Source organism: Nilaparvata lugens, chromosome 3 (assembly GCF_014356525.2).
Source record: "Nilaparvata lugens isolate BPH chromosome 3, ASM1435652v1, whole genome shotgun sequence".
Taxonomy (NCBI): domain Eukaryota; kingdom Metazoa; phylum Arthropoda; class Insecta; order Hemiptera; family Delphacidae; genus Nilaparvata; species Nilaparvata lugens.
This window is the reverse complement of record NC_052506.1, coordinates 37,217,746-37,232,982: the sequence shown is the minus strand read 5'-3', so window position 1 is coordinate 37,232,982 and position 15,237 is coordinate 37,217,746. Positions and strand designations below refer to the sequence as shown.

The window sequence follows — 15,237 nt, the reverse complement described above, 5'->3', positions numbered from 1 at the left end:
ATATTTGGTCACATAATTATTTATTATCGTGGATTTTCAAGAGTCATATAAATTATGATAAACCAGTTGAGATACTTTGCCAGTAGAAATTACAGATTACTTACTGTGACAAGAGTTTCACCATGTTGCGTAGCTTCTTCAAACTGACTACATGGTACATCGTTAATCTTATTTTTAAGCCATCTAATAAGTCACTGAATGATAGTAATAATAGTCTCAATGCATCTAAATTATTGATTTCTCCCTCTCTGTTGAAATCTGAATAAGCAACTCTGGTTTGCGCACAGGCATGCAGGCCCATGCAGACCATTTCCGTATAAGTCATTAAGTGTATTTGTTAATAATCTTGCTTTTTGTTGTTTCTTTGATACTGTGTTTGAGTATTTACGTTTTAATTTTGCAATTTGCATTTTTTTGAAAAAATAAACTTTCTGTCTGCCTGTTTGTCTGTCTATAGAGTCTAGGCAGACTGGACTCGAAGCAGTCGATCTGAAGAAGCCCACAATATGGGAGTATGTAAACTGTAATAATTTCTACTTGCAAAGTATCTTGACCTGTTAATAATATTTTACAGTAGAAAAAACAATGATAACATCTTGATCTTTTATCCAGCCTTTAAAAATCTCCGCCTACAATACCAATAGGATACGGTAAGTTGCAAATTTTAGTACTATTGCCAAACTCATCATCTTTGTACTGTAATATTACATTTTTTTTCTCACATTGGAATCGAATCTTCAATTCGAGATCTATGGAACTTTATAGTAAATATCAGAGTCATCAATAGACGGACAAACTTTTCGACGGAGAATTTTTTTTATCGTAAATGATTGTTGCATTGTTCCATGGTGTCACCGAGGCTGAGAAACAGAATAAATAGTTTATTTAAATAGAGAATATATATGAAAGTTTAAAATAACAGTTTCAAAATAAAGTTTTATTGAGAACAGATGTAGGGTGTGAATTCTAAACTTGTAATTTATAATTTTTTTTGGTGACGTGTCTGTAAAATCGACACCGAACAAGGCTTTGGCTCTGTGACTTGTAACTTAGGTTTTTCCTGTTCTTTCTTCTCTGAAACTAATGGCTGGCTATGTTTGTGTTGTAAAATTTTGCTCTGAATCATTTTCGTTCATGTGAATTTATTAATGTTTTAAATTGAGTTTTAAACAATTTATAGTGTTCTATTTTGTCCATAAAATTTGTTTTGTGTGTATACAAGCCAATAGCCACTGTTTTTCAACTGTAAACTGGATAAGTACTTTAGTTTGTAATTGGCTACCTAATTTTAGATGCTTAGACTTGTAAGTTATTGTTCTTTGTATTTGTATAATTTTATCCATGAAGATTATAAGTTCATTTGCTCTGTAAACTGGATTTCTCATTCATAGGCGATAGATCCATTCATAGTTTATCAAGAATCTATTACATTGGAGCCGACAACTATCCTTAGGTTAATAGGTGTTAAATGCTATTACAACCGATTAAGGAGAAATTGGTAGCACGGCAGTACATTGTACACACTTAAGCAACAATACGGTTTATAAAGTTTCAACAAAATTCATTTAATATTTTATACAATCTATTCGATGACAATCATATGTGATGATTTTCTATATTACTCACCGCTCCTCTCAATTGCACTGGTGCTATTTCTGACAGATACATTGGAGTCAGTCCAGCATTGAGTCCTGAGTTGATACCCAGAAGGAATCTTCCCACAATAATCATGTAATATGAGTTCATCGCCTTTGAGAATCCTGGAGATGGATAGAAATGGTTTAGTTTCTTGCAAGACTCAGCTGTTCCTATTGGAATCTATACAGCATTTATATACTAGATATAACGGGAAAATCATTTTAAGTTTGCTATTATATTTGGTTGTTGAAGAACTGTACATTACATAGGATACATTATTATTAGAAAGAAGAATCGGTCCTTCAAGAACTGTATTGGATGGGTTATTCAAAATATGAAATAGCCTAGACAAAATGCTAGAATAGAACCACAACAAAATTACCTGACCGTTTCATTTTCTCGTAATTCATAATTTAGGCTAAATTGGAGCCTGAGGTACTAGCACATTACCAAACATATTATGCCAATTCACAGGATAATCAATCCTCAATGACACATATCACAGAATAATACACCAGGTTTTATTTCTATCTGTTTTTATTATAAAATTAAAATTTGAATCTTGATAATAAGAATCTTAAATTATTACTATATTTTTTCAAAACGAACTTGTAAAATCAACAGAAAGGGTGAATATTAGTGTGTCATAATTTACAAAGGCAATGCACACTCCCCGAGGAACAAAGTATTAGAAAAATAGAATACATTTTCTATGAAATTATTTGTGTGATCCTCATTACTTTACCTAGCAATGCAGCAGCGATTACGATGAATATGTTGTTGAACAACAGTCCACCTTTTCTGCCATACTTTTCTGCGACCAGACCTGTAATGGCACCTCCCAACATTCCACCGACACAATAGATTGAAACAGCTATTGAAAATATCATTGTGACCTTTGTTTGGTCTGCATCTGATGGCGGACTTGCATCTGTCTGATTTCTGATAACTCCCAGAATCCATTCTTCAATTAACTGAAAATTGATAATAATATCGCATTAGTTACAGCCAAATTTCAGATTTTGAAATGTACACTTCATGAAAGCCACATTTCAGATTTTAAAATTAACATTTCATGAAAGCCACATTTAAGTTTTAAAAGTTGACATTAGAACTACAATTGAAAGTCATGTAGTAGGCCTATCAACTGCAGATATCATTATCAGTACGGTACTTAATTTGTACCAAGAAGTATCAGATAACTAGATCCAATCCATTATCAATACCTAATTTTACTAAGAAGCATCAGATAACATGATTCAATCTCCTCCTATGGAATGAAATATAAATATTTTCTTGAAACTTGAGAGTAAAGAAAATTATGGAATGTTAGTGGAAAAAACTATAACACATACGTTGAAAAGGATAAAAAATGTACTATGGAATAAAAATAAAAATGAAAGAAGCTCAAATAAATCCATGAAAATGAAACGTTTCAAATTCGAAGTCCCTTAAACTTTGAACCTGGGAATTGAACAGTTATATGAGCATTGAGAAGTTCTGTTATCTGGAAATAGGTCCACAATACTTTGGAATTACTTCCTGGAAATCTTATTAGGCTCATCGAACAAGTCTCGACCTAATCTAGTATGCGATCTCTTCAAAATGCTTCTGATTTCAATGAACATCAACTATCCAATAGTGTCAACTATCCGATGATATACTCAAGAATAAGATATAGGATCATACATTATAAATAATTTCATTTCATTTATATAGTTAATATTTCAATGGTAATTGGTTGGAAAAATATATTCAAGAAATTTAATGAAAAAACGAAGAAATGCAATGGAATACTTCCTCAATTGGAGAAGATCAAACTATTGATTACCTAATAGAGTGTTTCAATAGGGCTACTTGAATTGTTAATTCATATAGAAATACATGGTACCCATTTTTCAAAACTTTTTTATATAAACACTTTTATGAAAAAAACCATTTGAAGCTTTCAAGCCATTTTGGAAGAAACTTGAAAATTTCTCAAACTTTTTATAAAAAGCTATATAAAAACAACTAGTTTAGGCTTTCAAGCAATTTTGAAAAAAAACTTAAAACTAGTTTATTTTTATGTAAGTGTTTATATAAAGAAGTTTTGAAAAATAGGTAAGTAGGCTACTTGAAATTATTTCCATATAAATTATTGATTACCTGTTTTAAAGATCAATGTTATAAATCGTTGAATGATCCTTGATTTCGGAATTATGTACGTCAGTCAAAACAAAGTACAGAATAAGTATGAGAATAGATAGTTGATTTTCTACGTTTTATTTTTTCAAAAATGATTCACGTTTTTCAAGAGAAACTTTCCTCTAATTTTATGAATCAAACTTGTTGAATGAGATACAAAATAGTGTATAGAAAGGCGGCAATAGCTTATATCCATTAAAAAGCAGAGCAAGTGACACCTTGCCAAACAATCAGGCGCGTGTTTATTTTGGCTAGACAAGTAAGTTGAAGGTGTAGCAAGTAGCGACACAAATCAAGTGATTCAATCTGTCACTGTGTAATAGGGAATTTAAGTAGCTACGTACCAATTAGTTACAGTACTATCAGTTGGGTTACAGGAAACTTCAAAATAATGACGTCTGACAGTGGAAAAGACTCAAACTTCTATTTCTTAAAAAATAAAACTTAAGAGGACACCAAGATAACTCTTTTTTGCCCACCAATTCTCCAGTTGCGAATATGACATAATGACGAATAAACGTATATAGGATATTATACACAATATAATGAAGGAGTCGATAAGGATAATTAAAACTGATGGGCCTTTTATCTTTTATAACCATATTTTCAACTACTTATCACAGATAAATGACTGATAATAATAATTGATGATAATTATCTGCACCATTACCGGAGTCCGAGCAAGGAATTATAGCAAGAGAATAAATAATAATCAAACACCTCAATCCAAAACTGATTTGATTCACTTCTTAATTTTTTATAAATTCATGAATGAGCTTGTACTTGAATAGTGGAGATCTGTGAAATAATTTTATGTTTATTTGATTATCTCAAATTGAATGCCCAATATTAATTAGGAAAGCCCGAAGCATATAGAGTTCATTAAGATCTAATATATAATTCATATCTCATCATTTGAATTATTTCACTTAATGCTAATTGATTTTTTTTTGTTTTCATGGTTTTACACTTGATCTTGGTTCAATAATATTTATTTTATGGGAGATACAAGTAACAAAACTCAACTCACTTTCTGAGGAGCGTTGACAACTCCGAGGTTGTAGCCGTGTTGGAAGGCTGATCCGACGGCTGCAGCGGCTATTGCGAAAGCCAAACGTGGATTTAGGCCCTGCAACAAGAGACATAGATTAAACATTGAAATAAGCATGTAAGCAGTGTAGGCTATTTATTCCCTTTTCACACTGTGGGAATATAACATTCAAAATTTAATTAGAAATTTTACCAAAAGCTAAATTTATTTGAGATCCTGAAGAAGCTGGATTCTCATTTGTGAGGAGCGAATTTCGAGGTGCCTGTTCCATAAAAGCCTACAAAAAATGAATACAATAATGTTTGACTATACCCCATACATAATTACTATTGACTTGGAGGGAGATGCGCAGCAAAGAAAGGTGGGGATACAGCGGCGTGATGTTGCCGTTCTGAATCGGCCAGCGCTCTCTAATTTCCGGAGTGTTCAGCTGCTCATGATACGCATACGGATGTTTCCTCTCTGGAAGCATTCAGTCGACTGAATCTAATCGACAAATGGGCAACTGCACTTCTACCTATGACTATTCATCATAGTAATTGGCTGATCTCCCACCATTTCACTGCGCCGCATATTCTTCCAAATCAAAAGTAATTTTGTACAGAGTATAGTGCCTATTTGTCGTCAATCATGTCGTCATCATAAGGCCTTGGACACACATAAATCTTAGAAATACAGAATTTCCCCTTTCTTTTAATATAAGTTGATTCTTAAATACTAGCTGATATGTACTTTTGATTTGATACTTCTCGTATAATACTTGGAACAGTCAACTCTTATTCATTAGAAGGATTCACCTGGACTAGAATATAAAACATTCGAATACACTAAGAGTATTTATTCTTCAAGCATTTATTCACTTCAAATTTATATTTCAAGAGACCATCGCCATTGAAAGTTAAGATATTGTAATATAAAACTTGATTTAAGTTCAGACAGGAAATCTCCAAAAGAAGAAAAATATCAGACAATTCACAATCACCTACACACAACTAACTTCCTGAACATAATCTGAATAACAAAAAGGCATTGAGATTCTACAGTGGACGTATGGTGCATACTTGTCTTTGAAAGTTACGGTACCCATAGTGGAATTTAATTCCCTTTTGTAGGGTCCAAAGACTGAAAGTGCAACTTTATAGTAGCCTACAGAAAATTCACCCAGCAATCCAGTAATTGTCTTTCATCTTGAATGTGTCTTACCTTATTGCCAATATAAAAACAGTATGCGCGAGTATGCCTAACAGTAATTTTGACAAGTTTTCCCATTTGAGAACATTTTTGCTCAGGATACAAATGATTTTAGTTTTAAATTCATACACGACCGTGCAACCTATCATTCATATTCATATAGAGAAGTAGAACCGTTTTCAATTCCAATTATTTTTCAAAAATACTGTAGTAACTCAAGCAAAATGAACAGGAAGCGAGAATTTTTACAATAATATACTCAATACAATCCCATCCTGTATCTTAAATCTTATTGACCCCAATTTGAGGGAATAATCCAGTGTTTGTTAGCAGCTGCATCAGGTGGAAAAGGAACTACTGTGATAAGACGTGAAAATACATGTAGTTTCTGGATAGTTTCTGAATAGTTTTGAAATGCAAATTTCTATTATAATTCTAATAGTTAGAATGCATTCAAGATTACAGTTGTGATTTTGAAAATCATGTATACTCCGAAGCAAAGGTGAAGGCTGCAGTTAACATTGCGTGTCTAGGTATCATGAGTTAATTCAATTTAATAAAATGCTGTTATGACACCTACATGCCTTGATGGCCTTAATACTTTTCTAGATAAATGAAATGTGTGGCAACTTTAATCTATTTTCTCTCAAGACATCTTCCTGTTTATCTGGTTTGAAAACCTACATTATTATTTTTTGAGTACAGTATTCAAATGTGTGAGAATACAAAAGGAGTTCAAAGTAATAAATCACAATCAATACTATCCTTGATCACATTTCAACTTCCTTGAATGAGAGTTCTGTACCTGGTCTATTGGCGAGTCAAGTGCCAACATCCTCTGATAATAATTTTGGGTTTCCGGGATTGTGACTGCACAGCCTTTTGTTAGCTGTCAGTTTCACAATTTCCAGGAAGAGAACAACGACTAAAATCATTTTCCATGGGAGGTCAATTGTGAAAATCACATTTAATAATTCAACTTGTGATTATGGAACATGAATACACATTCTTGTGTAAAAAACTAAATTTGAACATTACTGAGTTTCGTTATTGATTATTGCAAAGTGTTAACAGATAAGCGCAAAGTGCAAAGATGCAAAGTGCAGCGATGAATAAAACATTATTGAATCTCTTTGATATATTCGGTTGCGATTCAGAATAGTTGTATCAATATATAAGAATTTAGTAAAATGTATCATAGTGATTCAAATATTGTCAAGTTAACTAGAATTATATTATTTTCAACACTGTACTAGATGATTCTTTAACATAAATCTTTGACTGTAGTTCTTATTAATAAACTAGGAATTTTACAATTTTTCATGCTTGAGATATACGTAAAACTGTATCAAATCTAGAATGAAGAGATATGATATACCACTCCATTGAATGTAAACAAAAGTATTATTTTTAGTATTCAAGTCGAAAACTGTGTTCGAAATTTATTTTATTTCTGAATTTATTCATTTTCTATTTGTTAACGTATTCATTACAGAAAACTATAGCTTGTTTGTACCAAATAGAATTAATTTTCTGGTTTAAGATTGAAGAAAGGGTTGTAGTGTACATTCACATTTTTTAATGTTGAAAGATTCAAATTTATCATGGGTTTTGATATGTCAATATGTTTAAATTGTAAGCATATACAGTGGATTACAAAATCTTCTTCGTTAGGGGTTAGCCGTCCACTCCTGATTTTCTACTAGTGATATATTTTCATTTAGCTTATGCATTTTTAACAGTTTTAATAACACTCTGTAGGTGACTATTGAATAACTAAATTCATTATACGCATCGATTTCTATAGCTTATCTATACTATTTGATTTTCAATTTCTACAAACTATTATAGCTTCAAAGATTCTAACTGAGCCTAATTGGGCCATTTTCATTTTTCATGGACGAAAGCAGTTCAATCTTTTAATTTTCGATTTTCTCAAATTCGGATACAGTATCTTTGATTATTATTGGACTGGAACTTAAATAATATGAAACAACAATGTTTATTCTATGCTTAGTCAAATAACAGAATATGTAACTCAGATTAACGAACGGTATCTCAAAACCAGTGAATTAATTCATTTTTTGCTATAATCTGTGTTGGCACTATTTAAAATTCGCTGATATTTGAAGAGAGAGCAGACCTCGTATGTATACAGCGTTATTGTCCTGTCACCAGCTGGCTCAGATCTTTGTTTATAAGTAGACTTGAGATGCGCGGGAACACTAGCGTCAGTTGATCAATTTTCATAACGGCAAGGAAAGTTGTGTGAGTGCGCCACACCAGATTTTTATGTTCGAAACAACACATGAAGAAAACAGGCTGTGCAAAGGCTAAAAATAAACTTTCTACTGGTGATATTTTTAAAAGTTTTTTGATTTGTGTATTATCAAGCTATCAAAATGAAAAAGTTCTTTTAGGAAAACATTTTTTTCCAATAATTACTTTTTAAGACTTGAGCGCCTAAAGTTTAAATTTTTGGGACAGAACATTTCAAATTCGGTACGAGATAAATCCATGAAACTCAAAGGAATTCTTCATGGTATTGATGATTGAATAAAACAAAAATTTTCTGAAAATATCTGATTTAAAGAAAGTTATTCAATTTACTAAAAATTACCAAAAATAACGTTTAGTTGAGTTATTTTTTGTCATTTTTGGTAAATTGAATAACTTTATCAAAAATTGATATTTTCAGAAAATTTTTGTTTATTCAATCAACAATACCATGGAGAAGTTATCCTTTAAATCTCATAATTTTATCTCTTACTGAATTTGAAATGTTCTGTCCCAAAAATTTAAACTTTAGGCGCTCATATCTCAAAAAGTAATGATCGGGGAAAAAATGTTTTCCTGAGAAACCTTTTTCATTTTGATAGCTTGATAATACACAAATCGAAAAACTTTGAATAATATCACCAGTAGAAAGTTTATTTTTAGCCTTTGCACAGCCTTAGGACGTAGACTGCAAGAGAGTCTTAGGCCTACTTAATTTGCTAAGTAATTAAAACTAAAATTTCTACAACACATTAAGTTTGTTCAACACACCTGTTTAATTAAGTAGAACTCGTCTGACTTTTGCATGGGAGAATTCCTTCACCAATTCTTCAAGATCTAGGGACTGGGCTATTTTATGTTCGCTAGACCACTCAGACTTCCTTGGACATTGTTGATCTTGGAAAAGTCTTAATTAGCTTCTTGATTAGAAGTTTGGAAAAGCTTCTTATACAATTCTACTATTCACATTTATTATTATGAATTTATTGTTTAGGCCTATGTGTATTTTTAAATATCCATTCCTTAAAATTTGCCGCCCCCAAAATCTGCCGCCCTGTGCGGCCGCCCGGTCCGCCCACCCCTGGGGCCGGCCCTGATTGGACCAACAGTTCATCACATTGGAATCTGTATCACTATATTTTTCTGTGAATGAATTAGATTTTAAAAAAGGGAAGTACCGTATCACTTTGCATGAAGTAGGCCTAATGTCAGTGACGAGTAATGTAAGACAAAAATATGGTATATTTTCTCTTTGGAAATGTTGATGAACTTTGAAATTTACACAAATTTAGGTGCACAGAAATGACTTTGATATTGAATCGGTCTGAACATTTTGATAACGATACGGTACTCTAGCATCGGAATTTGTCAAAATATAACGTAAAACATAATTTTTATGGAAAAAGCAGTGTTGAATGTTCTAATTTTCGATTTTCTCAAATTCGGATACAGTATCTTTGATTATTATTGGACTGGAACTTAAATAATATGAAACAACAATGTTTATTCTATACTTAGTCAAATAACAGAATATGTAACTCAGATTAACGAACGGTATCTCAAAACCAGTGAATTAATTCATTTTTTATTCTGATTTGTCTAAATAACCTAAAAGATTATGTTCAATTTTGTAAGAGATTGAGTTTATACTTTTTATTCTTCCAAATGACAATAAGATGATATTATTATAAATGTTTTGATTATTGAATGATAAACACAAATAATGAAAAGTTTTTGATCAGCTGTTTTAGCACACTTGAAATTTGGCCAATCTGAATGTCAACGGAAGTTTAGGTTAGAAGTTCTATCCTACTCTGAAAATAGAATTATTTGAATAGTTTATAATATATATCTTATCTGTATTTTATTCATCCAAATAAAATGATAGTATATTATTACAGAATATACTTTATTGAATTCTAAAAGCATAAAATGATTCCGTTTATCCACCATGTTCCATGATAAACGCTGTACTAGGAGGTTTGAGGTTAGATTCTATTATACTCTGAAAATTGAATTTGAATAGTTTATAATATCTCATTATTTGTATTTCATTCATCCAAATAAAATGATAGTATCTTATTGCAAAAACTTTATTCAATTCTAGAAGCATAAACTGATTCCGTTTCATAAACTATTTTGTAAACACGTTCACATCAAATCAGAATCAGCTGACTTCAAGGTTATTTTACAGCCCTAGGGCCGTGAAAATTTTACCGGCCTGGTCAGAAAACAATCACTTTCGGCCTCCATATGACGCACGTAAACCAGCTCATTACATCCAAGTGGGGCGAAAAATAAATTAATAGCTGGCACACTTCAGTGTGACACTATCTGTTTCAGATAAGACAAATTACTCCAGACAAATTACTGATAGCTATTGGGCCATCTGCGAATCTTCAAATCCATTCCAATTCAAATTGAATTGAATTCCAACTCACAGACTAAACATTTGGTACTATAAACAGATCATGGTGGCATTGATCTCATTGTAGAAAGCCGAATTGAAAGACAAAATGCATAAATGTCTATTGAGAAAGGCGTGGGTCCTGTAATGTGTGCGTTCAATAGACATGAGAGCCTCCTAAACGAATTACGAGATTTATAGTATTTATAGCACCGTTAGTTGAGAATTAGCATACAAAGCGACCTACGCCAACAGAAAGATCAATTTGTCTGGACCATGAATGACTGCATTTTAAGCCTTTCTTTCTATTTGAATTGTTGGACTAGTTTTGAATTGTTGCTATTTTGCATATCTATAATATAGTTGGAAAAGAGAGAGAGAGAGAGAGAGAGAGAGAGAGAGAGAGAGAGAGAAATCGCTTATCCATCAAACTTACCAGTCCCATAAGTGGCTTTGAATTATTATTGAATATATTTATTTAACGAGGTGCTTATGAGAATGAATAAATTATAAAAAAATGTCGACAGTTAGCAATTTGAAATTATGTACCACATATCAAGATGTTGCAAGCTCTTTAGTCATTAAGAGCGCGAAACATATTGGGTAAAAATTAATTATACTAGTAGTTCGGAGAACAGTAGAACTCGCTACACTCGCTAACATCACTACTCACACACGCCCGCCTATTCACACACAAACACACATACAAATTGGATTTAGAGTATGATGATATATGCAAGAGGATCTGTGGAGGACTCTGACAAATAGAAGTTCTTTTTGAGCTAGAATGCACGGTTGAAGAGATAAAAATAAAAATCTGAAACTTGAAATGTGGGACTGAAAAATTATTGAATTATAAAAAATTCAAAATTTTCAACATGTGATGCATGAAATAAGATCGCCTTGAAACGTTGGAAAATAAAAGTCTCCTACACTTTTGAGCTAGGATGCAAGATTAAAGAGATAAAAAATCTGAAACTTGAAATTATGGACTTTTGGGGGGGGGGAATTATCGAATTCTAATTTTTTTGAAAATTTTAATATCTGATATAGGTATGAAATAGGATCACCTTAATAATACCGCTCTATAGCGCTGGGAAGAATGAGCCCAATTCGAACCTAATCCGATAAAGTATTGAGAAGTTGATTTTTTGGGTAAAATTTCCGAATAAAGGGTCGCCATCTTGAAACAGGATGAATTTAAAAATTTCAAATATATACGTTTCTGCGCCTTGTTTCAAAATACTTGTAAACCAAATTTTATCCAAATTGGTCCATAACTGCGACTGTAACTGCGGTACAAACAAACAAACGTCGATTGACTTGAAACATAGAATTCGCTTCGCTCATTCAATTAAAAGGATGCTTTGATTTTGAAGTTTCATTTTAAATACAGGAAGGCCCTGAAGAAGAAAGAACATTGAAATACGTAAGCTTCATCAAATTGTACTTTATTTTGAATTTTGAAAAATAGACTGATTAATTTGATAAATGAATAGGTTGAAGAGAGATCAAAGGTTATGAATACAAAATGAAAAGTTTTCAAGCTTTTAATATCAGTGTTTTCCTCATTTGTAGACTCATTCCACTAAGCATATATTCAGTACTTTCTTTTGAACATGCGATATACATGAATTGCTCTGTATTAAATTAAGAGAGAAGGGATTAGACTTCAAGGGATTCTTTCTTGTAGGACTACAATGCACACAAAACGGCTTTACGAATAGTAGACTATTACGAATATGAGTCAAACACAAATCAGATAGGACATTCAACAGAAGACCCAAATATTGAATAAAACATTATTGTTTCGGTTGTGGATTAAAGTATGTTGTATTCTGAAGTCTTTTGTTTGCTCTAGTACAAACAGTAATTGTGAAGCACTATCACAAGCGCCACTTATTAGATTCTATAATAATGTTCATATTATTAGAGCCATTCGAACATCATTAACCGTAATAAAAATGATTATCGCCAAGCCTGTACAAAGTACACAACTGAAATTAATGGTGATATAATGAGTTTATAATATAAATTTCAATAATATATTTATCAATTCAGAAACTTTTACTGAAAATACTGTACCAGTTTTTGTATGAGAATTACGTAACATATGCTAATATTAACGATGTTGTTTGAAATTGAATTTGAAATTTCTAGAAAATTCATAGTTAATCAAAATGTGGCGCATTGCTTATTAATTATCAACTAATATTTGTTAAAGTTGTATATCTGATTAAATAAAATTTTCAAGCGATTTAAATTGAAGAATGCTTCCTGTTATAAAGCAATTTATGACTTCATTGAGCTGAATACAAAATGCATTTATTGGGCTAAATAAGTTGAATTGGTTGAATGAACTTATGCAGAGAATATTATTCAACAATAATGATGTTTTATTAAAAAGTTCATGTGATATCAAGTATTCTAAAATTTGATTTCAATGAATTTACTGGCTTATGACTAATTAAAATTCCTCATGATTGATTATTTACTGGAGGGATTAATTCTTATCCTAGGAATTATTTTAGAAACCTCACGGGCAAATAATCGAATATATTAAAACATTATATAACTTGAGAGAAAATAATGTTAAATATCATGTAATATCAATAAAAAATAATTCCATAGTACCCTTTCATTTTAATATTGTAACCCTTTTCTATACAAAACACAATAACAACTAGTTTCGGCATTTCCAAGTCATTTAAGAAAAACTTGGATATGTGGAAACTAGTTGTTATAGTGTTTTATATTATAGAAAAGTTTTTAAAATAGGAGGGTACTATGGAATTATTTTTTTATCAATTAACAAATCATGTAGCCCTATTGAAATACTTCATTTGCATGTAATATATATTTTTGTGTAGAATGTAGCATATGAGAGCAGTTCTAATTTGAATAGTTTATTGATTTTTCGGTCTCAAAAAGCATCCATATTTAATCAACAGCTTAACGGGAACGAGATCTTATTTTTTGTGATCCGATTCAATCAAGGCAGGGTAACGGTTCAGAATTATTGTTTACGATGAACTATTTTTAGATTCGTAATGAGAAGGAGGAAGACGCAACAAGCAGTGCACCGAAATGCATCACGACTAAAATTGTGATGCATTATGCATGCGACTCGTGGTCGTGGGTGAGTGATGGCTGATGCGTCCGCTCCAGTAACGGGATCGCCTCGGTGAGGATGTCATACCAATTATAGAAAGTTGATTCCATCTGATAACATCACTAACACGCTAACCCACTACGAGGCAGAACAGTGCCGCCAACCCACAGACATAGGTATAGAGCTCAAGTAGGATTATAGTGATAATACACCATGACCACGCCCCAATCTTCATCAAAAAATCCAATTACAGTAGACAATTACTATAGCTATGTATCTTGAAAGCATTTATATAAGTAGGGAGCAGTGGAGAGGCCCTCCCCTCCAGGCTCGCAATCAACAACAATCTCTCCAGTGGTATTATAGTCTCGTACAATATAGATATAGAACAATCTTTCCAGCGGTACTATAGTTTCGTACAATATAGATATTAAAATAAATAAACTTCTCTTACACAACATTCTTGGTAGTGATCTGTAGGCTTCATGTACGGTACTGGTTTAGAATGTATCATGAGTTATACAATATCGCGTGGGTAATATGTCGCCCACGTTATTATCGTACAACTGATTAATGAAGCTCTTCATATTTGTAATGGATTCATTAGAATCGTATGATTTAATTCATGAAAGGAATATTATTCTTATAAAAATCCAATTTTTCTGTAGAAGGAATGCCGAATTCTTCCAACGAACTGTAGAATAATATGATACACAGGAATATGATTGATATTCGAGAATGACAAAAGTCAAATCAAAGTCAGAACAAATTTATCTAAGTCACATATTGTTAGAATCTTCTAGACTAGTAGATAAAACTCATCATAAATACCCATAACATTTGGTTCAGTCCACCAGTCAAACAATTAAACAAGGACAAAGAGTAGTTACTGCAAACAAGCAAACAATCTCTGACCAATCATGTGCGGGCTGAATTGAGTTATCAAAAATTCTAGAATTCTATTAAACATTCTTGTTGGAGAATGTTAATTCAACAATTTAAAGTGGTTACAAAGGAGGGACAGCAATCATTTTATTTTAATGAGAAGAATGAAGAGCATGTGGGCCAAGTTAATGAAGTGACGGCGTCTTGTTAACATTAACAGCGGCTAGTAGACAGTAGCTCTCGTAAAGTTCCTCTCAATATAAAGCCGCTGTAAAAACAAAGGTCAACGATCTGTGGGCTGCATCAAATATTTGTCCCAATCGACTGAGGACCACTCCAAACTCCCACTGATGCTGGCAACAACTGGAGATGTTTTCTCAGATTGGGTCTAGGGTAATGGACCTAGCTACATTGTTCATTGTCTCCTCATTTGATAGGAATGATTTACATCACGCTACTTGAAAGGAATAACACATCAATAATCAACTC

General features: G+C 32.1%; 1 protein-coding gene across 10 annotated transcripts in view; it reads right to left on the bottom strand.

Annotated features, from left to right (window-relative positions):
* The window catches only part of LOC111044703 (solute carrier family 2, facilitated glucose transporter member 1), a 49,750-nt gene that overhangs the window by 13,565 nt on the left and 20,948 nt on the right, over positions 1–15,237 (bottom strand). For all 10 annotated transcript variants that reach the window (XM_039423667.1, XM_039423666.1, XM_039423668.1 and 7 more), the window contains exons 3-5: positions 4,856–4,954; positions 2,384–2,612; positions 1,627–1,760 (exon numbers count right to left, since the gene is read on the bottom strand). In XM_039423667.1, coding sequence (XP_039279601.1) covers positions 1,627–1,760; positions 2,384–2,612; positions 4,856–4,954 — 462 coding nt within the window. The remainder of the gene's footprint in view (positions 1–1,626; positions 1,761–2,383; positions 2,613–4,855; positions 4,955–15,237) is intronic.